Source organism: Micropterus dolomieu, linkage group LG12 (assembly GCF_021292245.1).
Source record: "Micropterus dolomieu isolate WLL.071019.BEF.003 ecotype Adirondacks linkage group LG12, ASM2129224v1, whole genome shotgun sequence".
NCBI classification, from domain to species: Eukaryota; Metazoa; Chordata; class Actinopteri; order Centrarchiformes; family Centrarchidae; genus Micropterus; species Micropterus dolomieu.
Genome location: NC_060161.1, coordinates 24,951,256 through 24,974,338, shown reverse-complemented (window position 1 = coordinate 24,974,338; position 23,083 = coordinate 24,951,256). Strand labels below are relative to the sequence as shown.

Genomic DNA, 23,083 nt, shown 5'->3' with positions numbered 1-23,083 from the left:
TATGATGAGTGAAAGTGTGTCTATATATTTAACTGTAAGTGTCTCTGTATCTTTTTGTAACCGCACTGCTGCCACTTGCCAGGACACTCTTGTAGAAGAGATTTTTAATCTCAAGGAGTATTTTTATCCTGGATAAATAAAGGTTTGAATGAATGAACTTTTTAGATTTCCACAGTATTTTCAGTGGACAAGACACTACAGAAAAATACTCCATATGATTTGTACAGGTTCAAAATGCATTAAATTGATTTGACAGATAGAGAGATGTTTTCTTACCTTTCTTTGTTACTGTGTTAGTCTGGAGGGGATCAACATCAGCTGATGTTGAAGTTTTGAAAGAATGCTTCCTATTTAAACCCCCCCATGTCTTGTGAACATTCGATCACAACCAATCATTTTAGGCCCAAACAAAAACCAAAACAATGTCAGAGCAATGCTTACTCTTGACCCCACATCAGGTTGCATAATGTCTACACGTTGTGCGCAATTCAACAAAAGAGTGATGTTTCCTTCACAGATTATTTTATTATAATATTTCCAGGAGTGTACTTTGTCTTTCTTAATTTTATTATCTTCTTGTGACCACTCAGACTTATTTTAGAAATCCAGACTCCTAGGTTAGGAAGCAGAGCAGATCTTCTTTAAATTCCTCAAACTGTACACATTCACCTAGAAACTTTGAATTTTTGGCTCTTGACGCAACAGTGGAGAAAGTTTTAAAAGTAATTTTTGAATTTCGAAAACAAAACAAAAAAAACACCCAAAACAAAAAACACAACATAAAAGCTATGGCTGGCCAAGAGAAAGCGGTGTGAGAAAAGACAGAGTAGGTGTAACTGTGGCTTTCAGTTACATCAACACATACAGTTTCAAACATGTTTTATTATTTTATTTTGACCAAAATCATTAAAAACACTGAAAAAGAATATGGAATATTTCCCAAGGAACAGTTATATTCACAATGTCTATTCACAAATTGTTGAACAGGTATAAAGGTGTCTGTAAAACTGAGTTAAAACCAGAAAGTGGAAAGAGTGTCCGCCTAATGCCGATATGAGCTATAGATGAATAACAGTAAAGAACAAACTATTGATATAATTATATATTGTTTAAAATGGTGAGGAATTACACGCATACATACATTTTGATGTAGATACATTTTGAAAAATGCCAGCAATCTCTTACACATATATAGCACACAAAAATTAACATTAAACAAAACCCAAACTCATAAAGTCTTCATCTACGGATGATTAAGAATGTCTTGTTTAAGAAAAAAGAAAAGAATGTCTAAACTTGAAAAACAATCTCCAATGTTGACCAGGCCAGAAAACCCTTCAGTGGTCATGAAATCATTTAACAGTAAAATGTTACTGTACACCTCAAACTCACATTGATTGTTGCATTATAACTTTCAGTGCACCAGTAACACTTCATATAACTCCTACGGCTTTTTCACATCAGAGATAATCAGGGGATCAGAGTTTAACTCATTTTGAATAAGATGTGGACTGAAATATGGGAAAACTTCACCACTGAACGAACACTCAGTAAACGAGTAGAAGTGAGATTGAGCCGTCACATCGTAGAAGGACACAAGACCTTCCTCGTAATCCACAAACACTCCCACCTTCTGAGGTTTCACTGTCAGGGACAGGCTGACGGGTGGTGCTGTCAGGGCTGCGTACTTTTCATCTTCATAATGTACAGTAACCCAGTAACCATTATCTGGGGTCAGCGAGAGTTTCCCTTTGCGGTTTGCATCACGTCTTGCCACACCCAGATCCCATCCTGTCTTTTTACTGACATCCACCTCCCAGTATGACTTTCCAGAGGACAACCTGTTGAGCCCAAGGACGCTGCCAAACATGTCAAACCTCTCTGGAGCATCAGGAACTTTCTGGTTCTTTGCTCCATCCCTCACTTTCTTCCCATCGGCAGAAAGAACAAGGCATCGATGTGCAGTGGTTGGGTCCAGCTTTACATCCACTGCAGTTGAATAGAAAACAATAGAATAATGGAAATAGAATCATGTTGCACTACATAGAGAGACCTTTCGCTGTCGGTGAAAAACGCCTAAATATATAAAAACTTAGTCATTTTAACTACCATGATTTCAAACCATGTTTCTGGAAACCTAAAAAAAACTTAAGGATAGCATTGATTAGAAACAGTTACAACTGAAAGGCACAGACAAATGTCACTGCATATATCCTTGACGTCTAACAAACACGAAGAATTCATTTCTTCCTGGTAAAACATTTTCAAATTGTTCTTAAAAGTTTGAAACCGGCATTGATTGGACTCATTTATGAAGGCTTTGCTATTATAATGGCGGATGAATGGCCGTTAGTAAAACCATCAATTGACTGATTGAATGGGAGACTCACAGCAGAGAGGGGAATATGGACGTGATATAAAAACTGTCTCTGATCATGAAGCCTAATGTTTAAGATTTTCCCCCCGCTGTCTCTTCTGACTGACTACTTTCTGTGACTCTTTGTGGCAGGGTTACATAAATTATCTTGATTTCATGCATGAAAAAGCATGAATTAATTCAGGCCAAACAACTGACCAGTGGTGTAGTAATGTTTGCAATTATGATTACAACACTTGGAATTCAACAGAATGCCATGTGTTGCAACCTTTCAAAAACATGCAAAGTGCACTCATGTTGCTTCATGAGTTTCTTCTTCTTTTTGTTTACTGATAACTTTTTATGGGAAGTAGTAGAGTGTTACTGATAAATTAAGGAACCTAGCAAGGTTTATTGTGGCTTCTGCATGCATCACAGAGAGATTTTGCAATTATCTAGAAATTTAGTTTTTTGTCTGAGTATCCTGAGTCCTAATGCCGATATGAGCTATAGATGAATAACAGTAAAGAGCAAACTATAGATATAAACACATTGTTTAAAATGGTGAGGAATTACACGCATACATACATTTTGAAGTAGATACATTTTGAAAAATGCCAGCAATCTCTTACACATATATAGCGCACAAAAATTAACATTAAACAAAACCCAAACTCATAAAGTCTTCATCTACGGATGATTAAGAATGTCTTGTTTAAGAAAAAAGAAAAGAATGTCTAAACTTGAAAAACAATCTCCAATGTTGACCAGGCCAGAAAACCCTTCAGTGGTCATGAAATCATTTAACAGTAAAATGTTACTGTACACCTCAAACTCACATTGATTGTCATTATAACTTTCAGTGCACCAGTAACACTTCATATAACTCCTACGGCTTTTTCACATCAGAGATAATCAGGGGATCAGAGTTTAACTCATTTTGAATAAGATGTGGACTGAAATATGGGAAAACTTCACCACTGAACGAACACTTAGTAAACGAGTAGAAGTGAGATTGAGCCGTCACATTGTAGAAGGACACAAGACCTTCCTCGTAATCCACAAACACTCCCACCTTGATTTCATGCATGAAAAAGCATGAATTAATTCAGGCCAAACAACTGACCAGTGGTGTAGTAATGTTTGAAATTATCATTACAACACTTGGAATTCAACAGAATGCCATGTGTTGCAACCTTTCAAAAACATGCAAAGTGCACTCATGTTGCTTCATGAGTTTCTTCTTCTTTTTGTTTACTGATAACTTTTTATGGGAAGTAATAATAATAATAATAATAATCCTTATTTGTAGAGCACTTTTTAAAAAAACAAGTTACAAAGTACTTTAACAAGTGTAAAGACAATAATACAAAAAACACTACAAGATAAAAGCATGAAAACATAGTAGTAGAGTGTTACTGATAAATTAAGGAACCTAGCAAGGTTTATTGTGGCTTCTGCATGCATCACAGAGAGATTTTGCAATTATCTAGAAATTTAGTTTTTTAAACAATTTTGTAACATCTCCTGGACAACTTCTCAGCATCTGGTAGTATGTACTCCAAATATTTTTTATAAAACCAAATAAAAGGCTCTATCTGAAAAACACTCGTAAAAGACTAAACATTTCCACATCTAACTGTGGATCAGAACTCAGACATGATTTAAAAAAAAAAAACAGTCATCTTATGTTTATTTCAAAGGGTCTTGAGCTTTGCCTTCAGGCAGGTGAATTGCCTTCCTTTGTAATGTCTTTAGTCTAGAACATCGACATAGCATACAGTCTGATATCTAGAGTCAAAATGTAGAAAAATCACCATTTTATCCTGTTTAAAGATTCAAGTTTTGAGTCACACACCTGCAAATGTGGGGATCCTCTTGAGTTCTGTGAAAAAGTAAATCATATTAAAACAAGTGACTATAAATTAAATACTGACCTTTATAAATTTCAGGTGTACTCACCAACGGAAGAGAGATTTTCTAGTTTCTGGTGAATTTGCTCCATCATGTTTGATGTTGTAGTTCTTAGTGTACCAAAGGAGAATGAAGTGTCCACAGCTACATTATTCCAATCCCGAGATTCATCCAGGCCTGTTAGAAGAGAAACCTGTGTGTGTGTGTGTGAGAGAGAGTGTGTGTAAGGGAGAAATGTGACATTGTCAGTATATAAAATGATTTGGATTAATCTGAAATACACAGACTTGTTGATGATATTTTTAACTTGCAATGAACGTGCACATAAATGTTGAGGCTTTATTTCAGCAATGTAGATGTCTTCTTGGAGCACAAAACAGTAATTATACTGGTTTAGCTTCCCCTAGATCTGATATTGTCTGACCTGCAGCAGAGTAGAAGCATTATGACTTACATAAATGATAAAAAGGCCAGAGGTTTGGATGTCAGAGTCCCGGGCTCACCTGCAAATCTGGATTTTTGTCCAACACATCAATGGTCTTTTTGAGTTTGTCTATTTCCTTTTGCAGTTTCTGGACCAGATCTCGTGCTTCTCTCTTTAGGATCTGTCTCCTAAAAATAATGTACAGTACATTAGGCAGTTTAATAAGCATGAACTGCCTGTTTAAGGTCATGCCACACTATCCCAATTGGATTTAAGTCTGCACTTTGACTCCAAAAGCTTCATTTTGTTTTGTTTTTTGAGCCATTCAGAGGTGGACTTGCTGGTGTGTTTCAGAAAATTGTGAGTGCACTTGTACTTGAGGTAGAGAGCAGAATTCATGGTTCCATCAATTACAGCAAGTCGTCCAGGTCATGAAGCAGCAAAGCAGCCCCAGAACATCACACTACCACGGCCATGTTTGACTGCTGATATGATGTTCTTTTTATTAAATGCTGTGTTGATTTTACACTAGATTTAACAGGACGCACACCTTTCAAAAAGTTAAACATTTGTCTCATCATTTCACAAAATATTTTCCTTAAAGTCTTGGGGATCATTAAGATGTATTTCAGCAGTGGTTTCCGCCTTGAAACTCTCCCACAGATGCCATTTTTGCCCAGTCTCTTTCTTATTGTTGAATCATGGACACTGATCTTAACTGTTGTTGATGCGCTCTTGGAGTAATTTTGGTAGGCTGGCCACTCGTGGGAAGGCTCACCACTGTTCGAAGTTTTCTCTATTTGTGGATCATGGCTCTCACCGTGGTTTGCTGGAGTCCCAAAGCCTTAGAAATGGCAATTGTAACTCTTCCTAGACTGATAGGTGTAAACAACTTTGTTTCTCATCTGTTTCTTTATATCATGGGATGTGATGTGTTGCTTTTTCAGATCTTTTAGCCTACTTCACTTTGTCAGAAATGTTATATTTTGATGATTCAACAGGTCTCGCAGTAAGCAGGCCTGGGTGTGGCAAATTAAATTGAACCCAGCTTTCCAAAAAAAGATTGTTTATATTAAAAATTGTTTGATGATCTGAAATATTTTGGTGTGACAAAGGAAAGGAGCAAAGACTTTTTCACAGCACTGTATATCACAGTTACTGGTTTATACCGACCTCTCCTCGAGAGGTTGAAGGGCTTTCTGCCGAGCGTCCTCCACCACTCTCGCCACCTCTGAGAACACATTGTTGATCTCCAGCCATTCAGTATCCAAGCTGCCCTGAAAGGAGCAATAGACAGTGACGATGTTAAAAAAATATTTATCAAAACCAAAATTAAAAAGTTTAAAAAACCTGCTGCAGGTTACCTTGCTGGCCTTTACAGAGGATCTGACTTCAGCAATCTTTTGTTGTCTCATCTGGATTTTCTGTTGTAAATCAGCACTTATCCTGTCTTGCCTTGCCTGGGATGAAGACAAAAAGTACTTACATTAGTATGCACATGTAAGTACTGACAGCATTGCTGAATGAAAAGTGGACTGATGAAGCCTGTATCCAATAAACACTGAGTGGATAAATTTGAGGTGTTTAAAAGATTACAAAGTTTAAAATACCCAATACAGTCTAACAAGACTAAGAGTTTTCAGCCATGCTAGCATTTAGATTTTTTTTGTTCCTTCATTCCTTCTGATTATTAAAAGTTTTGTTAACATTTGTGGTAAAAGCAGATGAATTATCTTGATTTCATGAATGAAAAAGCGTGTATGCTGTTGTACATACATGTATATCATCTAACACACGGTATACATTGCCGTTTAAGAATGAAAGGCTTTAGAATGCTTGTGGGCAACCTATGTGCTGCTTCTTCTGTTGACAGTTATCCAGCCACTCAGGGCCAGCCAACCCATTCTTTAACTATATTTTGTTTTTTCAGGTGGGTAAAAGTCACAAAGCACTTCACATCTTATTAGTAGTGTACTGTTGAGACAATGAGATAAATGTGAAGAAAAGGACACTGGAAGCAATTTGTTCTGGTTCTTGGGGGGCCTTCATAGATACTGTTTGACTGCCTGAGACATATACAAGCCATATAGTAAAATCACCTGTGCTTTAACTCTTTAACTGTGTTTTAAGACTGATAATTGTTGACTTCTTAGCTCAGATTGCAGAAGTACAAAATTAAAGTAAGAAAGATGTTTTCCTTGATATACTGTTTTATATTTTAATAATCTTTATTTTAATGTGTCTCTGCAGTCTTTTGTGTTCTGACTCTTGCTTGGCCTCCAGAGACCCATGGTTGTACATGATCACATTTCAGATTAGATGTTGATCCAGTAAAGACGAAGTGAAAGTCCGCTCTTGCTGGCAATTCGACCCTTCTGATTAAAAACGAATATCTCACACACATGAGTAAAGGCGTGAAATGAGGTGTGAAAATAAGAAGAGTGTCAAGAGTTTTCATTTTTTAAATCCATATTGTTTGAATTTATAATATTCATTAATACATTTTAAAACTTGTTTTTTGAGATAACATATTTTATCCATATTATGTATCCCCTGATGATGAATAATTGGTTTGATCATCAAAGAAGACACTTTTTACTAATGTGACATCAACAGTTGTGAAGAGACAAGCATCTTCATTTTGTGACTATAGGAGCAGGGGAGGCCTTTCTCTCCTTTTGAAGTCAGAAAGAGATGAGGAGAATAGAATGAGTGTTGACATGAATTAATTTAAAGTATTCTGCATTTGGAGTGATACATTTAAAACAGACTTTCATTTGTGCATGCATTTAAGATTATGTAAGAGAAGAGATGTTCATTTATTTTGTTTGAGAAGTGTGGCCTACTATGTTTGGCCTTAATGCGTTAAACATTTAAAGGATTATACTAACATGAGTTAGAGAGACCTGCATGATATGTTTTATTACCTTATTTGGGGAATTGTTTCTGAACTGAGGCAAAGGCGTGTTACAATTACTGGACAGAAGGACCATCTACCCATAAAAGGAAAAGTAATGTAAAAACCAATCAATGTGATGATCAAGTGCTAATAGCCAATGATTGTTTGATAAAAGGGTGGGGTCCTCCCTGTCTATTTCTTCATGTAAGTTGCTGACCTTAGAGCTCTGCGTGAACTTTTTGGGGCTTGTTAAAATTACATAAGTTTCTCTTTGGGTGGAAGCCTTAAGAAAACTAGAAATCATCATCTAATTAATGTCTTCATTTTCTTCCCCCTCTTCTGGTCTGGTAAGTTAGTATTTACTTACTTTAACATCAACACTGCCTACATTAACACACCTCATTACAGATAACCAGCAAACTGGCCCTTTAAGGAGTTCATTTCAGGTTATGTGTTCAGTGCCCTATTCTCTGAAATCTTAAGCGAGAGAGGAGGAGGGTTTGACTAGGGAACTTGAAATTCAATACAGATGGTCAGGCCAGTACCTAGTTTGTTATCAGAGATTGCCCTTTTTCCTAAGTAGTATCTGAATTCATAATGCACTAAGGGCGCCTGGAGATGGTGACCCGAGAGAGCGGGGTTCCTTGTTTTGGGCCACTTGTTGCTACAGTACCCTTACTGACGTAGTTGTCATGCCTGTGTAGAACTGCACTGTATTTAGTTAGGTTACATTGTTTCAGTTAGCTACCAGCTAAGATTAGCTTAGCTTAATTTACACATTAACCGTGAAGTCCTCAAGACCTTAACCAAACACTTGTCAGATCTTTCAGCCAGTTAACGTGGACTTACTGAAAGAATAACCTTATTAAATATGGTGCATAGCTCACAAGCTGAGGGCACATGCTCACAAGGACAAAGCGAACATGCAAATATTCGCTATTACTCTAATACTAAATAACTGCCACATTGTTTATTTTCTTTAAACATAGTTCTATTATTCTTCTACAATTTGCATCTGTTTATTCCATATTTGTATATATTTCCATAGATTTATTTCAACTGCAGGTTTGTCTATGTCTAGCAATCACCATAGCAAATTCCTCGTATTTGTAAAATACTACTTTGCAATGAAGATCTTTCTTATTCTGATTCTGAGATATTTCAGTCTAGGCCAAAGTGGTGGAGTGACTGATCGACAAATTAAAATTTCAATTGCCGGTTGAATATTGACAATAAATACAACTTCACTTAGTACCTGTAGAAGTTTTTGAGCCTCCCTCTCCTTCTTAATCTCTTTCGCTGTTGGTCTGACAGCTGTTTCCTGAGCCGTGGTTGTTGGAACATCCCAGATCATTTGTCCCACCTAAAGGATGAAAGCACCAAACGGTAATATAATGAGAAATCTACAGTGCAACTTCAGAGGACTGTCAGAAATGGACCTATTAATGAAGATACATTTGAAAGTGGTGCAGGGTTACAAAAAAAGAAATCTGTCGACTAGGTAAAAACAGATGCATCTGGACAGTTGTTAAGAAGTCATTCACAGGATGACACTGGTTTTTTAAACCAGTCAAGACTCTGCTGTACCTGCTGCGCACCAGCTGAGAAATCAAGTGCTCGACGTGTTTTGGTGGCGGTTTGATGAGAGGGCTGTTGAGTTTCAGACACTGTAGAGATAGAAGATGGTCACTGTTAAACAAAGCTGCATTGTTTTTCTAAGTAGTATTACCTGTTATGAATAAACTATAATTAAAATGCATACATGATGTGGTCGTCTCTATAGCTGCTTCTGTGGCTGCGGGCATCATTTGGGTGGTGGAGTATGGAGGCAAAGCCACATTCTGTCAGAGAGAGGTGGAAGAGGTGGAAGATATGTATAGTTTTTGACACTGCAGTTTATATTAATCAAACTAAATTTGTTTTAAAAATCCTAAACATTTACTATTAGATTAGATAGAGTCCAAAAAGACTACAGTCATGCTAGCAGCTCTGTGCCACTGCACATTGGCACAGCAGTGCTACAACAAGCGTGGAGGACTAAGTGATCAACTAATAGACTGAAAGCTAGTTTTGCTTAAGAAAATAAAATAATTTGCACTATTAAAAGTTTAGTACCTTTAATAGCTTTTGAGCCTCCCTCTCTTCCTCCTTTTTTGGGACTGTTGTTTCCTGAGCTGTGGTTGTTGGAAGATCCCAGACCAGTGGCTCCACCTAAAGGATGAAAACACTTAGTGCAAGCTGGACAAGATCATAATATAATGATGCATCTGATCCACATACAGTATAACTTCTCTGTCATCAATTGATTTATTAATGAAGAAACAATTGAAAGTGGTGCAAGGTTAGTAAAAATAATTATATTAAATTATATCCAACAGGTAAAAATGCGTATATATGCATCTGGATGGTTGTACTTAAGAGTCCATTCACAGGATGAAACTGGATTTACTCTCCAGCAACACATTTAAACCCGTCGAGAATCTGTTATACCTGCTGTGCAGCAGCAGAGAAATCAAGCCCTCGACAAGCTTTGGTGGTACTTTGATGAGAGTGCTGTGGAGTTTCAAACACTGAAGAGAAAGAAGATGGTCACTGTCAAATAAATCTGCTTTGAATCATTTCTACATGTTATTTCTTTTCTTGTCCTGTTATGAGTTAACACTTTATAGAGCATACATGATTTGTTTGTCTCCTTCACTGCAGGATTATTTTGGTTGCTGGGGGTCTGTGACACTGGCATCTTGAAAGGCTGTCAGAGGAAAGTGGAAGATTTTATAAATTTTACTCAACTGAGTTTTGCTGTGCACTCAGTATTTCCATTACATTTTAACTTGTTTTTACAAATATATTGGTATCCTGTATTATCTCTTAATCAGTTTTGTATAATGGACAGCAACATGTCAGCTAAAATAATCATCTCTATTTGGCCTGAACTGATCATGCAAGAAAAGTGATGCTTGCTACAAGACAGGGTTTCAGAAAAAGCAAACATTAATGTCCACATGCTTAAAAAAGTTGAGAATCTGCCGTACCTGCTGTGCACCCGTGGAGAAATCATGCGCTTGATGAACTTTGTCAAAGTTGGTGGCTGTTTGATGAGAGCGCTGTGGAGTTTCAAAAACTGAAGGCAAAGAACATGGACACTGTGAAACAAAGCTCCTTTGAACAGTTTCCACATGTTATTCCTGTTATGTTCCTGTTATATACAGTTATAGAGCATACATGATTTGCTTGTCTGCTTCATCATGACCTCTGAGGCGTCAGGATTCGCTTGGGTGCTGAGGGTCTGTGACACCGGCATCACAAATGGCTGTCAGAGAAAAGTGGAAGATAAGATATCATGGGTGTTATTCATGAAAGCTTTGCTTACTCCTCCTGATCACTCAATTTTTCCATGACACTTTAATCAGTTTTTACAAACACATTAACATATCCTATAATGTTGATTGTCCATCAACCAGTTTTGTGTAACATACAAGAAGTCAGGAATTGATTTTGCAATAAAAATAGGATTACAAAAATGAAAGGCAAACATAACAATTCTTTAGAGCAGAATGCATGATTGTTTAAACATGTCAGAAATCTGTTGTACCTGTGCACCACTGGAGAAATCAAGTGCTCGATGAGTTTGGTTTGAGTCTGTGGACAAGTGCTGTTGGGTTTCAAACACTGTAGAGAAAGAAGATGGTCTCTGGTAAACAAAGCTGCTTTGCTTTTCCAAGTGTTATTTCCTGTTAAAAATCTATAATGCATACATGATGTGAACATCTGCATTAGTGCGGCATCTGTTGTAATCATTTGGGTGGTGAGGTTTGGAGACACAGGCACATTCTGTGTGAGAGAGAGATGGGAGTTAAGATTACAGTGTGTTTCTAGCTTAAATAAATATTACTTCTTTATTTAAAAAAAAAAAAAAATCACCTATTCTTTAAAGTTTAGAAACACTGCTGTCTTGCATTAACTTAAACTATAACTTTATTATCCATAACAATGTTTGTATAACAGATGAATTTTTTTTTACTGAATTTATGCATTTTTTTAAGTCAGTCACATGTTGGGCCAATATAATCTCATTTTGCTTGAATACCTCCTTCCTGACTTGAGAGCTGTTAATTGGTCCGCTGTCCTGAGGTTCGTCCCATAGATTTCTCCAGACGTTCTGTTCAACCACTAAAACAAGACATTTTTCCGTTTTGTAAATGGTCTCTTTGAAGGTGTAAAACAAATGTGTGGTTCATTGTGCTGTGCAGTGAAATGGAGTTAACACTCATATGGGGGTGAAAATAATGACAGAATTGCCTTTCAGGCTTTCTTAAATGCACTTGATCCTTTCTGTGAAACAAGTATTGCCATTGCAGAGTAAACATTTATTTTAATGAGGCAATTATGGACTATGTATGGACACAAATAAGAATCAGCTGTGTGCTACTCACCAGACTTGATAGAAGGGCTGAAAATATTGGTAAAAGGCTCTTCTACTTTGATTGAAGGTCCCAGGTATGTATATTTCGGTAGGTAACTCCTTCTGAACTGTTCACTTTCAGGGATCCTCATCCCCTTTTGTGTGCACCCCATCTTCCCCTGGTGAGTTCTCAGGCCCTGGTAGGTCGTAACTTTGGACCATCCGCAGCAGTTGCAAACCTGGAGGCTCATGTTAGATATTGTACCAAACCTGGACACAAATGTGACATGATGTTTATTTTTACAGTGACCAATAACAGTGTTGTTTTTGTTTATTGTTGAAAGCATTAAATTTTATTTTTTGGGGCTGAAAGAAATTATTTTCAATCATTGTCCACAACAGGCTTTGTGGTCAGTCCAATGCAGCACTGTACTAACTCACATTTTAAGTTGCAAAGATTTTGTACTAGGAAAGTACACATTTTTAGTACAAATATACTTTGTTTTGACATTGTTTTACCTATTTCTCTGTTTCACTTTAAAATCAGCACATCTGGCCCAAAGCTTTATCAGGGACAATTTGATAAGAAATGACACACCCAATTCAAAGATAAGATCAATTTATTACTTTAATTTCAATGTTGATTTATTTGATAACTGTGCTGTTTTGCAACATGGGTGTAGGACTGAGATTAGACAGTGATTAGTCTCCCTCTAGTGGTAATGTACAGTACATAGTAGCAGGCTATCAACTCCTTCCTGCTATAAACTACACAAACACAACCAGAGCAAACCATGTCAGTGTCGTAAAGAGGTATTCCTGAAATGGGATTGAACTTTTAAGTGAGTAGGTATAGATAGATCAAACTTCATTGGTCTCTGGAGGGAAATTTAGCAATGGTAACATTGCTTAAACGTTATTTCTTTTCGTCAAACTAACTGGATGTTGGACTAGAATGACTGAACATTAACTCAAGTAAGCAGTAGAACAACGTCTGAAACTTTCATTAGAGGAAACTTATTTCATGGAGAAAAAAAACAGCCTGTACACCCTCCACTATGTTCCGTGTACACACCTTGAAACCTGTGGTTTACCACAAATATTTGCATTGCTGCCCAGCCCAGCCCGTTTTCAGTCTTTTACTGTCACGCACTATCGTTTAATTAGTTTGCCCTGCTAATCATAGTGTTGTACAACCTGGGTAGCTGCAGACCTTTATGTAGCCTATTGGTCACACTGAAATCGTTTATTGACACATTTGGTTAAATAAAGTAGCTATACTGACCTCAAATAACAATAATAATAATGTGATAGTTTTTGCTCCTCCCTGTCATTCTCCTTTATTGTTTCCTGTGTTGTGGTAGCTGAAAGCTTCTGGGCTTAAATAAAAATCTAAATAATTTATTTCACAGGTTTAACGGTTTTAATATTATCTTCTTCTTCAACAGAACATTATGATTTTATACAAACAGGTAAATAAGTCACTGAACCTCTAACCCGTTATGTGTTGTGTTGCATCATAACTCTAGAAGACATCTCACAGCACTTTCAACATCAAAATCAGATTAGATCTCCAGCTGCTTACCTTGCGCTCTCTAACGTCGATGCTCCTCTGTGTGACATGCATTTCATTTCAGTCTCGCCTTAAATGTGTTCATCGGGCTGTTTCACTTTCGCTTCAGCCAAAAGCATTCTGATGTTTTCCTGTAATCCTCTCTTATCAGTATACCAAATACCAGAACTGCTTAAAAATGTAGGCCTACATGATGTCTGACATGTTGATCTGAAGGAATTTAATCAACCAAGAGAAGAGAGTACCGGTCCGAAGTCAGTAATAGTGTTAATAATGAGTCTCATGCACAGAAAGGACACTGCTGACTTTGCCCTTTTTTTAATCACTATCCACCCATTTGTACATCAAAACATGTAATAAAAACACTTTGAGACACATTGTTAGGTCTATGTAACGTTTGTGTAACAGCAGCTACTGCTCAGACCAAACAAAGATGAAAACCTCTGAATGTATTGAGCAACAGTGTGTATTACTGCTTGCGTATTCAACGTTTTTTATATATAAGAGGAACACAATGCTCCTCTACAGTCTCACTTTGAAGATTAATCTGCTTCTGTTTTTTTGTTTTGAAGAAAAAAAAGAAAATGCAAGCAAGTTATGTATTTCTATCTTCTGTAACCCCACACTGCTACACACAAGTTTTAGTCACTCTCCTGTGGACTCTAGGGAGACTAGCTATAATAAATCTGGTACACATTGAAATACATTGATGATAAAACTTATGTTTGTATATTATTACATCAGTAAAAACCATAAAAAAATACATTAAGTTCAGTTTGCTCACTGAAAGGAATATTCACCCTGTTAATGTATAATATCTTCTATCGCTCTTGGGGGCTGCTTTGTCAGGTGCATTATAGGAAATGTAGGATCCAATGTTAACTTAAAGACATAAGAAATAAAAAAGACCTCCCATGTGTCCCCTTTAACAAACAAAGCTTTAACAAAAATGCTACCATTAACCATTAAACACCAACATTAAGGTGGCTGCACACACACACACCCATATAAAAATGATTAAACATAATTACTGGTGTTTCACAGTTGAGAGAATCAGAGGATCAGCTCTTTCACCATCTTCAAGGTGCAAACTGAAATAAGGGTAGATCTCTCCAGTGAATGAACAATCAGTAAACGAGTAGATGTGAGATTGAGCCGTCACATCGTAGAAGGACACAAGACCTTCCTCGTAGTCCACAAACACTCCCACCTTCGCAGGTTTCTCTTTCAGGGAAAGACGAACTGGTGGTGCTGTCAGGGCTGCGTACTTTTCATCTTCATAATGTGCAATAACCCAGTAACCATTGCCTGGGTTCAGCAAGAGTTTCCCCTTGCGGTTGGCATCACGCTTTGCCACACCCAGATCCCATCTGGTATTCTTGCTGACAACAGCCTCCCAGTATGACTTCCCAGAGGTCAACCTGTTGAGCCCCAGGACGCATCCAGACCTCCCTGGAGCATCTGGAGCTTCCTGTTTTTCTTCTCCACTACTCACTTTTTTCCCATCAGCAGCAACAAGGCATCGGTTTGCGGTGGTTGGATCCAGCTTGACATCCACTAGAGTTAAGATCAAACAACAAGACAAAACTGAGTCACTTGGTGGTAGTCTTTGTAAATTTTTCACAGCCTTTCTTTTTGTCCATATTCACACATACATCAAAATAGTCTCCTGAAGAATACTTTGGATTTGCCTTATTTTACTGTTTAGACATTTTTTTGAAATACACACCTGCAAACTTGGAAATCCATTTCAGTTCTGTGAGGAAAATATATTAATGTGTTAGTCAATTAGTGATTGTAAATTACAATTATATAAATGCAATACAGAACAAGTAAAATCTAAGGATTGGTAAAGTGGAGTCACCAATAGATGCAAGTTCTTCCAGTTTCTGGCGAATTTGTTCCATCATGCTTGATGTTGCTCTGAAAGTACGGATGGAAAATGAAAGGTCTGCAGACTTCTGCTTAGCATCCTCTACAACTCTCACCACCTCTGAGAGCACACCGTTGATCTCCAGCCACTCAGCGTTCAAGCTGCCCTGAAAAGGGTGACAGACAGTGCTTACAGCAGTGTAAGTATCAAAAGATATCGGAACAAAAGAATAATATACCAAACTAAACAGTTCAAAATCTCTGCAGGAACCTACATTTACCGATTATCTACCTTGAGCCACCTTTTGTTCTCTCATCTGAGTTTTGTGTTTTACGTCAGCTGTGATTCTGTCCTGTCTTACCTTGATCAATTTTACACAACAGCGCATTTAAGTAAGTATGTGCAGGCACCACTTCAATCAAACGTATCTATATGTACAAGTAGAATGGCAGCACTGACACTCACAAAACCAAATGTGAAGAAGGAGAGGGATTAGTTTAAACCTACACAATGTTAATAACTGAATTTGAAAGATTTAAGTTAGTTAGATCCAGACTTTAGAAACAGGTAAATGGCAGGTAAACAGCAATGTCATGTGACTCCTTAAGCAAATGAGTACAGAAAGGAAACTGATCCTCTGAGTGATACCAATAGTTGTCACAGTTTGCTCCTCAGCAACACACTATCATCCCCAGCCTTCTGTATCTGTCCTGTCTCTTGGGCCATAACAGTAATAAAGCGGAGCCAGGACCGACATTTCCGACAATAGAGCAACACCAGCGTAGCTAAAAACAGTACAATCTAGGCACTGGTGCTGTACCTGTGATAGGTTTTTATCCTCCCACTCTTGCTCCTTTGGGTGGACTGCTCCTTCCTGGGCTGTGGTAGCTGAAAGTGTTTGGGTTAAACGCTTCACCTGAAAGATAACAAGCACTTAAGTATTTAACTAACTTATTAATGATTATATCCTAGCAACCACCTCAAACCCTAACCACCTGTAAACACGCTAGCTATCATTTTGATATTTTTTACTTTTATGCAATCATATAACAAACTATAGAATTAAGATGGCCTGCATCTGATTAACTTTTATTAGTGAATTACACAAGTAATACTAAATCTATAGTCTCTAAAGTGTATTATGTTTTTTTTTTAACTTTCTGGTTCCTTAGTGATATGAAAAAATTGATTTATAGAGAGTCCACTACCTTTTGTTCCTCTTGGTGTTTCCCCTTGGGTCGGACTGCTGTATTCTGGGATGTGTTAGTTGAAAACATCCAGGCCAATTCCTTCACCTGAAACATTCAATGCAAGTTGGACACAGATCAGTAATGAAAACATACTGTAATAACAATTTATGATTGTTCGGAAAAGTGCAATGGAGAAACATTAAACCAAAGTGTGCATGTAACAACGCACTGTTTAAAAATAGTCTATCAGGTTGAATGTGTTATAAGTACTTGATGACCTTCCAGAATTTCAAAATTCAGCTGTACCTTCACACGAGTGGAGAAATTTGAGAGCTGTGCAGTTTCAGACGCTGTTGAAAGAGAGAATGGTCACTGTCCCACACATTTCCTTTATTCTCCTTATTATCTATTAATTAACCATTATACATACATGATTTAGGATCCTCCTCAGCTATGGCTTCTGCTGATGTGGGATTCACTTGGGTGGCAGCACTTTCTCGCACATTCTTTCAGAGAGTGGTGAAAGGTTTTTAATATCTGAAGCATTTGCTAGAATACCATTTCCTGCTTTGCAAAAATGTATTTGTGTATTTTGTTATTTAACCTGCACTGATATTTCTAATACAACATACGTGATTTTCTTGGGATATCACTTTGTTATTTTGTCGTTACAGTATATATTCTAAGGCTGCAACTAATGATTATTTTTATCAGTGATTAATCTGCTTATTATTTTTTAGATAAAGCAATTCATCAATAAACTGGGAATAATGCCCATGGTCCAATGGGTCGTCATCAGATGTCTTGTTTGGTCTGAACAACAGTCCTAAAGAGACTAAAGAGATTCAGTTTGTAATGATGGAAATCAGAGAAAATCAGCAAATCTTCACACTGGAGAAGCTGAAAACTGAAAGAAGGTTTGAGGTTTTTGCTTGAAAACAGACTCAAATGATAAATACTGTCTAATATTGGGGTTCATCTTCTGGGAACCATTACTGTCAGTACAAAATGTCATTGCAACCCATCTAACATTTGTTGATGGTGGACCAACTGATGGACATTGCCATTGATTCAATGCAATACAGGTACGAACCTGTGATGGTTTTTGCTCCTTTATTGTTTCCTGTGTTGTGGTAGCTGAAAGCTTCTGGGCTAAATGCGTCACCTGAAACATAGTAAGCACTCAAGTATCCAACAAATAAATTCCAAAAACAGAAAGGTCACAAAGAATGAAATAACAAACTATTAAAATACAGGACTGACCACTTTCTGTATTCTACCAAAGCTTCTCCCATCTGGCACCTCAGGTAGTTGAAAAGTACCATTTACAGAGGGTCTTACCTCTGACAGTTGTTTTTCCTCTCTGCATTTCCTCTTCTGTCGAACTGCTGTTTCCTGTGTTGTGGTAGCTGAAAACATCATGACCAGTTCCCTCACCTGAACATGTTAAACATGCAGTGTAACATTATAAACCTTACTGCACTATTAGCAGGGAAACCAACTACAACAGTGTGCACATAACATCAAAAACCCAAAAGGGAAATATAAGAACTAAAGAGGCAAAAGTGAAAGTTGAATGTGTTTCCAGTTGTTGTAAAATTAGTTTTTCACCACAAAACATTCTAATGAATCAAGATTCAGCACAATAGGTACCTTCATGCCTGTGGAGAAATCAGGATGTGTAGTTTTACACACTGAAAAGAAAGAAGACAGTAACTGCTTTGCTTTTTTGATTATTTAGCAATCCCATGTGTTATAAATAAAACCATACTACTACTTACATGATTTCTGATCCTCCTTTGTTGTGGCCTCTGCTGCTGCAGAATTTGTTTGGGTGTTGGTACTAGCTGAATCTGGGACACTCTGTCAGAAAGAGGTGGAAAGTAAATCATATCTGAGTCATTCCACATGGGTAAAATGTATATTTGATGAAGGCTTTTTTCAATATAGTTTCACACTGTTGTGTTTATTTGTATGACAAATTCCTTTACACTAATATCTTTTTCTTTTTAGGGCATTGTCTGATCTCATACATTCAATATCCACCATCAGTTTGCTTAAAGTTTCATTAAACAGAATGAAAACAGAATAATTTTAAGTGGCAGCAATAATTGCACGTTACAGTACTTTTTTAATGGTTGATTTGATATCTGATCAATCAAACTGCAAATCCACGGTGAAAAGTAACAAAATGTTTCTGTTTACCTCGCGGGCTCTCTCTGCCGGTCTGATTTCACTCATGTTTTCCCCTCTCTCCTTAATTGTCTGCAGTAATTCAGATTTAAGTCTCTCTTGCCTTGCCTTGAATGAAAACACAAACACACACACACACACACAGATGTAACGAATGTCTTGTCAATTCACAGTTGAATACAAAGTGGCTGTTGACAAAGTTGACAGTTGACACAATTCCCAATGCTGAAGTTGAAGCCAAAGGTGACGGATGTGTCTGTGTCACAGCAAATAAAAAATGCTCATTAGCAGTTTTTAATATGCTTTATGTTCTATATGCTATATTTGGGGTTTTAGTCAGGACAACATAAAAGTGATAACAATCACAGAAAGCCCTGCGGAGCAAAATACGGTAGTAATCTTTACTCCCACACAGTGCTCGTGAATCATTTCACCAGTTCGCAGGTATCTATTTTTAGGAGCATATGCAACTAAATTGGTCCTATTGTAGAGCCCAATAGCATAGCATTTTGAAAGCTGACACACAAAAACACACACACACACAGTTTTTAACTTTAAACACTTATTGTAAAAGAATATTTTAATGTAGGGCTGGGGCGATTCATCGACGTAGTCGATGTAATCGATTACGTAAATACGTCAACTCGCATTACATGGATTGAAGCTTCGCTGTATCCGGCAGGGATTCCCCCCACTCCGTCTTTGACCGTCTAAAGTTTGGGAGTATTTTAGACATTCAACAACGTACTGCTCCGTGAGCTCTGTAAATTGGAAATAGCTTCACTGCAACACAACTGCTGTCCATGAATATGTAAAGGGACATGAACACGTAAAGTGAGCACTTTGACATCAACGACAGCATCGTAAATTGCTTTCTATGTATTGCTTCATCGCCTTCATGTTAAAAGTAATTTCTGCCCTTCTGCTGTCATTATAACGTAACGTTACACCGTGTGTCAACTAATGTTTGGCCATTTCATATTTTCTGTTTATTTAACGGCCACGTATGAGCGAGAAAACAGCTGAAGTAACATTACAGACAATCTGTGACTGTCTGCTGAGTCTGTGAATTGTTTCAGTTGTTTTCTTTGCCCCACACTGATGCAGAAATACATTTGATTATCATACTGCATATTACTCAATATAGAAATAAATCCATGTCAGAAACATTTAAAGTTTTAAGTAAAGTAGCCTAATTAATGTCTTTTATTATTATTATCACAGCAAATCAGTGACATGGAATTTGGATTAATTTTAAGATATGATGCTATTGTCATTATGCTAATGTGCTTGATTAGGATGATTGAATAAAATATTGATTGGACATTTTTGTATTTATTTGGGATAAATTGGTATGTTAATAGAGTAATATGCAACATTTTTTTTATTTAGAATTCACATTAGTAGTTAGATAAATCGACAAATCGAAAAATTTATCGTTAGATTAACTGACTTGAAAAATAATCATTATGTACAGCCCTATTTTAATGTAAAATGAATTACAACAGTTTCTGGTACATTAAACACTTACTTAAATTTACTTTAATTTAATTTATGGCATTTGCTTTTTCAAGAAAATTTTCATTCTGGTTAAAGATTAATTGTTTGACTTTTGTCATTTGATGGCAGTTTTCGGTTTTGTATTTTGGTGGTTGTCAGGGAACAGATAGAAGAAAAATTGCTAAACTGTGAGCCGCAGTTGCTCTGCTTCCGTGTTGGCATGCTGACAGAGGTAAAATCTCAGAACATAATTGGCACTAAATGTTGAGTAAACCTTCAAAACGCTGAAAGTGCAGTTAAGCGTGTCCGATGTATGTGTCACAACAAGGTCTAAAAATACTCATAAGCAGTTGTAACTCAACTGAGTTCACTCATGGTATTAAACTGACTCAAGCAACGTTTCCCATCCTGCGAAAATCTAAATTTCAATGTAGGTTTTTGAACACTGAAGAGTTTAGTACCTGTGATAATGTTTGATCCTCCCTGTATATGTTCTTCGGTTTGACTACGGCTGCTGGAGATGTGGTTGCTGGACACTCCCTGACCAACTTCTTCCCCTGAAAGATGTTAAGCACTCAGTAATGCAATACTGATAATTTACCTATTAAAACAGTGGTATATTTAACAATCAGCAAAATGATGATGATGAAAGTAAAGCAAGTAGATAAAAAAGGATAAGGATAAAGTACCTATAAAAAACATAACATAAAAACATGTCTAAAACAAACAGTTAAGTACCTGTGATGGTGTTTGTTGCTTCCTGTCTTTCTCCTTAGGTCGAACTACAGTTACCGGGTATGTTGGTGTGGGATGCTCCCTGACCGATCTATTCATCTGAAAGATGAAATTAAACTAATTATGAATGTGCTGTACCTGCACACTGATGGCTTTGCTATATTTGGAGGTTTTAGTCAGGACAACATAGAGGTGTTAACAAATACAGAAAGCCCTGCTGAGCAACTGACAATTGTAATATAGGGTCTTAAACAGTAAATGGTGTAATTATCACAGTGTAATACCTCTGATAATGTGTGATCCTGTCTGTCCTGCTCCTTAAGATGACCTACTGGTGCACGAGGGGGAGCTGTTGGACGCTCCCTGCTAGATTGATTCACCTGAAAAATGTTAAATTGAAATAAATGTACTTTTCAAAACAATCACAGAAATAATAAAGGCAACAGGCGCATGCCACAAGAGGCTTGGGTTTAGAAAAGAATTCCAACAAATCTTCTTACCTGCACACCAGCAGAGAAATCCTGCAGCTGATGGCTTGCTCTTGAATTTGTGTCTTTCCGGAAAGGCTGCTGCGGAATTGCTAAAGCTGTAATATAAGGAGATAGTCTCAGACTTGGCTGCTTCATTTTTCAGTCTGTACCCAAAATCTTGTGTTGACTGAATTATAACCCTGTACACACGTGATTTGGGCTCCTCCTTGATTGTGGCTACCGAGTTGCAGCTTGGTGACACTTGCACATCCTAACAGGTAAAGGTGAAAAGTCAAATGGTGTTAAGACACAGTTGTTAACTTTAAACACTTATTGTAAAATAATATTTTAATGTAGGGCTGGGGCGATTCATCGACGTAGTCGATGTAATCGATTACGTAAATATGTCAACTCGCATTACATGCGTTGAAGCTTCGCTGTATCCGGTGTTAGCAGGGATTCCCCCCACTCCGTCTTTGACCGTCTAAAGTCTGGGAGTATTTTAGATCCGTGAGCTCTGTAAATTGGAAATAGCTTCACTGCAGCACAACTGCTGTCCACGAATATGTAAAGGGACATGAACACGTAAAGTGAGCACTTTGACGTCAACGACAGCATCGTAAATTGCTTTCTATGTATTGCTTCATCGCCTTCATGTTAAAAGTAATTTCTGCCCTTCTGCTGTCATTATAACGTAACGTTACACCGTGTGTCAACTAACGTTTGGCCATTTCATATTTTCTGTTTATTTAACGGCCACGTATGAGCGAGAAAACAGCTGAAGTAACATTACAGACAATCTGTGACTGTCTGCTGAGTCTGTGAATTGTTTCAGTTGTTTTCTTTGCCCCACACTGATGCAGAAATACATTTGATTATCATACTGCATATTACTCAATATAGAAATAAATCCATGTCAGAAACATTTAAAGTTTTAAGTAAAGTAGCCTAATTAATGTCTTTTATTATTATTATCACAGCAAATCAGTGACATGGAATTTGGATTAATTTTAAGATATGATGCTATTGTCATTATGCTAATGTGCTTGATTAGGATGATTGAATAAAATATTGATTGGACATGTTTTTTGTATTTATTTGGGATAAATTGGTATGTTAATCGAGTAATATGCAACATTTTTTTAATTTAGAATTCACAAAATTAGTAGTTAGATAAATCGACAAATCGAAAAATTTATCGTTAGATTAACTGACTTGAAAAATAATCATTATGTACAGCCCTATTTTAATGTAAAATGAATTACTACAGTTTCTGGTACATTAAACACTTACTTAAATTTACTTTAATTTAATTCATGGCATTTGCTTTTTCAAGAAAATTTTCATTCTGGTTAAAGATTAATTGTTTGACTTTTGTCATTTGATGGCAGTTTTCGGTTTTGTATTTTGGTGGTTGTCAGGGAACAGATAGAAGAAAAATTGCTAAACTGTGAGCCGCAGTTGCTCTGCTTCCGTGTTGGCATGCTGACAGAGGTAAAATCTCAGAACATAATTGGCACTAAATGTTGAGTAAACCTTCAAAACGCTGAAAGT

The 23,083-nt window shown here is 37.0% G+C and overlaps 3 protein-coding genes across 3 annotated transcripts in view; all 3 read right to left on the bottom strand.

Annotated features, from left to right (window-relative positions):
* Positions 1-907: 907 nt before the first annotated feature.
* Positions 908-13,815, bottom strand: LOC123980394. The gene is made up of 19 exons (XM_046064745.1): positions 13,581-13,815; positions 12,027-12,265; positions 11,681-11,763; positions 11,349-11,424; positions 11,186-11,262; positions 10,816-10,903; positions 10,626-10,714; positions 10,270-10,342; positions 10,084-10,163; positions 9,709-9,804; positions 9,356-9,434; positions 9,181-9,260; positions 8,849-8,956; positions 6,059-6,154; positions 5,868-5,971; positions 4,774-4,882; positions 4,319-4,463; positions 4,215-4,241; positions 908-1,989 (listed from the first exon to the last, which is right to left on the bottom strand). The coding sequence occupies exons 1-19, from the start codon at positions 13,625-13,627 to the stop codon at positions 1,445-1,447; spliced, it is 2,241 nt and encodes a 746-aa protein (XP_045920701.1). The 5' UTR covers positions 13,628-13,815; the 3' UTR covers positions 908-1,444.
* A 47-nt stretch (positions 13,816-13,862) lies between these two features.
* On the bottom strand, positions 13,863-21,796 carry LOC123980396 (E3 ubiquitin-protein ligase TRIM39-like). The gene is made up of 17 exons (XM_046064749.1): positions 21,740-21,796; positions 21,560-21,645; positions 21,344-21,439; positions 21,063-21,158; positions 20,786-20,881; positions 18,837-18,932; positions 18,413-18,494; positions 18,285-18,325; positions 17,973-18,068; positions 17,725-17,796; positions 17,062-17,137; positions 16,938-16,981; positions 16,650-16,736; positions 16,262-16,357; positions 15,433-15,607; positions 15,298-15,324; positions 13,863-15,125 (listed from the first exon to the last, which is right to left on the bottom strand). Exons 4-17 carry the CDS (start codon positions 21,156-21,158, stop codon positions 14,596-14,598), a joined length of 1,614 nt encoding a protein of 537 aa, XP_045920705.1. The 5' UTR covers positions 21,344-21,439; positions 21,560-21,645; positions 21,740-21,796; the 3' UTR covers positions 13,863-14,595.
* The window catches only part of LOC123980397, a 5,592-nt gene continuing 2,859 nt past the window's right edge, over positions 20,351-23,083 (bottom strand). Inside the window, exon 7 of the mRNA XM_046064750.1 lies at positions 20,351-20,389. The gene's annotated coding sequence lies outside the window, so the exon portion shown is untranslated. The remainder of the gene's footprint in view (positions 20,390-23,083) is intronic.

What these genes read in the sequence shown, in the direction of transcription:
- LOC123980394 (XM_046064745.1), bottom strand. Translation starts at nt 13,627, where the DNA reads ATGAAATGCATGTCACACAGAGGAGCATCGACGTTAGAGAGCGCAAG. An exon ending in AATGCAGATGTTCACATCAT is followed by an intron (nt 11,263 to 11,348) that starts GTATGCATTATA and finishes CTTTCTCTACAG; the next exon opens with TGTTTGAAACCCAACAGCAC. An exon ending in TCTCTGCTGCTGCACAGCAG is followed by an intron (nt 9,805 to 10,083) that starts GTATAACAGATT and finishes TTCATCCTTTAG; the next exon opens with GTGGAGCCACTGGTCTGGGA.
- LOC123980396 (XM_046064749.1), bottom strand. Translation starts at nt 21,158, where the DNA reads ATGAATAGATCGGTCAGGGAGCATCCCACACCAACATACCCGGTAACT. An exon ending in AGCAACAAACACCATCACAG is followed by an intron (nt 20,882 to 21,062) that starts GTACTTAACTGT and finishes AACATCTTTCAG; the next exon opens with GGGAAGAAGTTGGTCAGGGA. An exon ending in ATTTCTCCACTCGTGTGAAG is followed by an intron (nt 16,737 to 16,937) that starts GTACAGCTGAAT and finishes TGAATGTTTCAG; the next exon opens with GTGAAGGAATTGGCCTGGAT.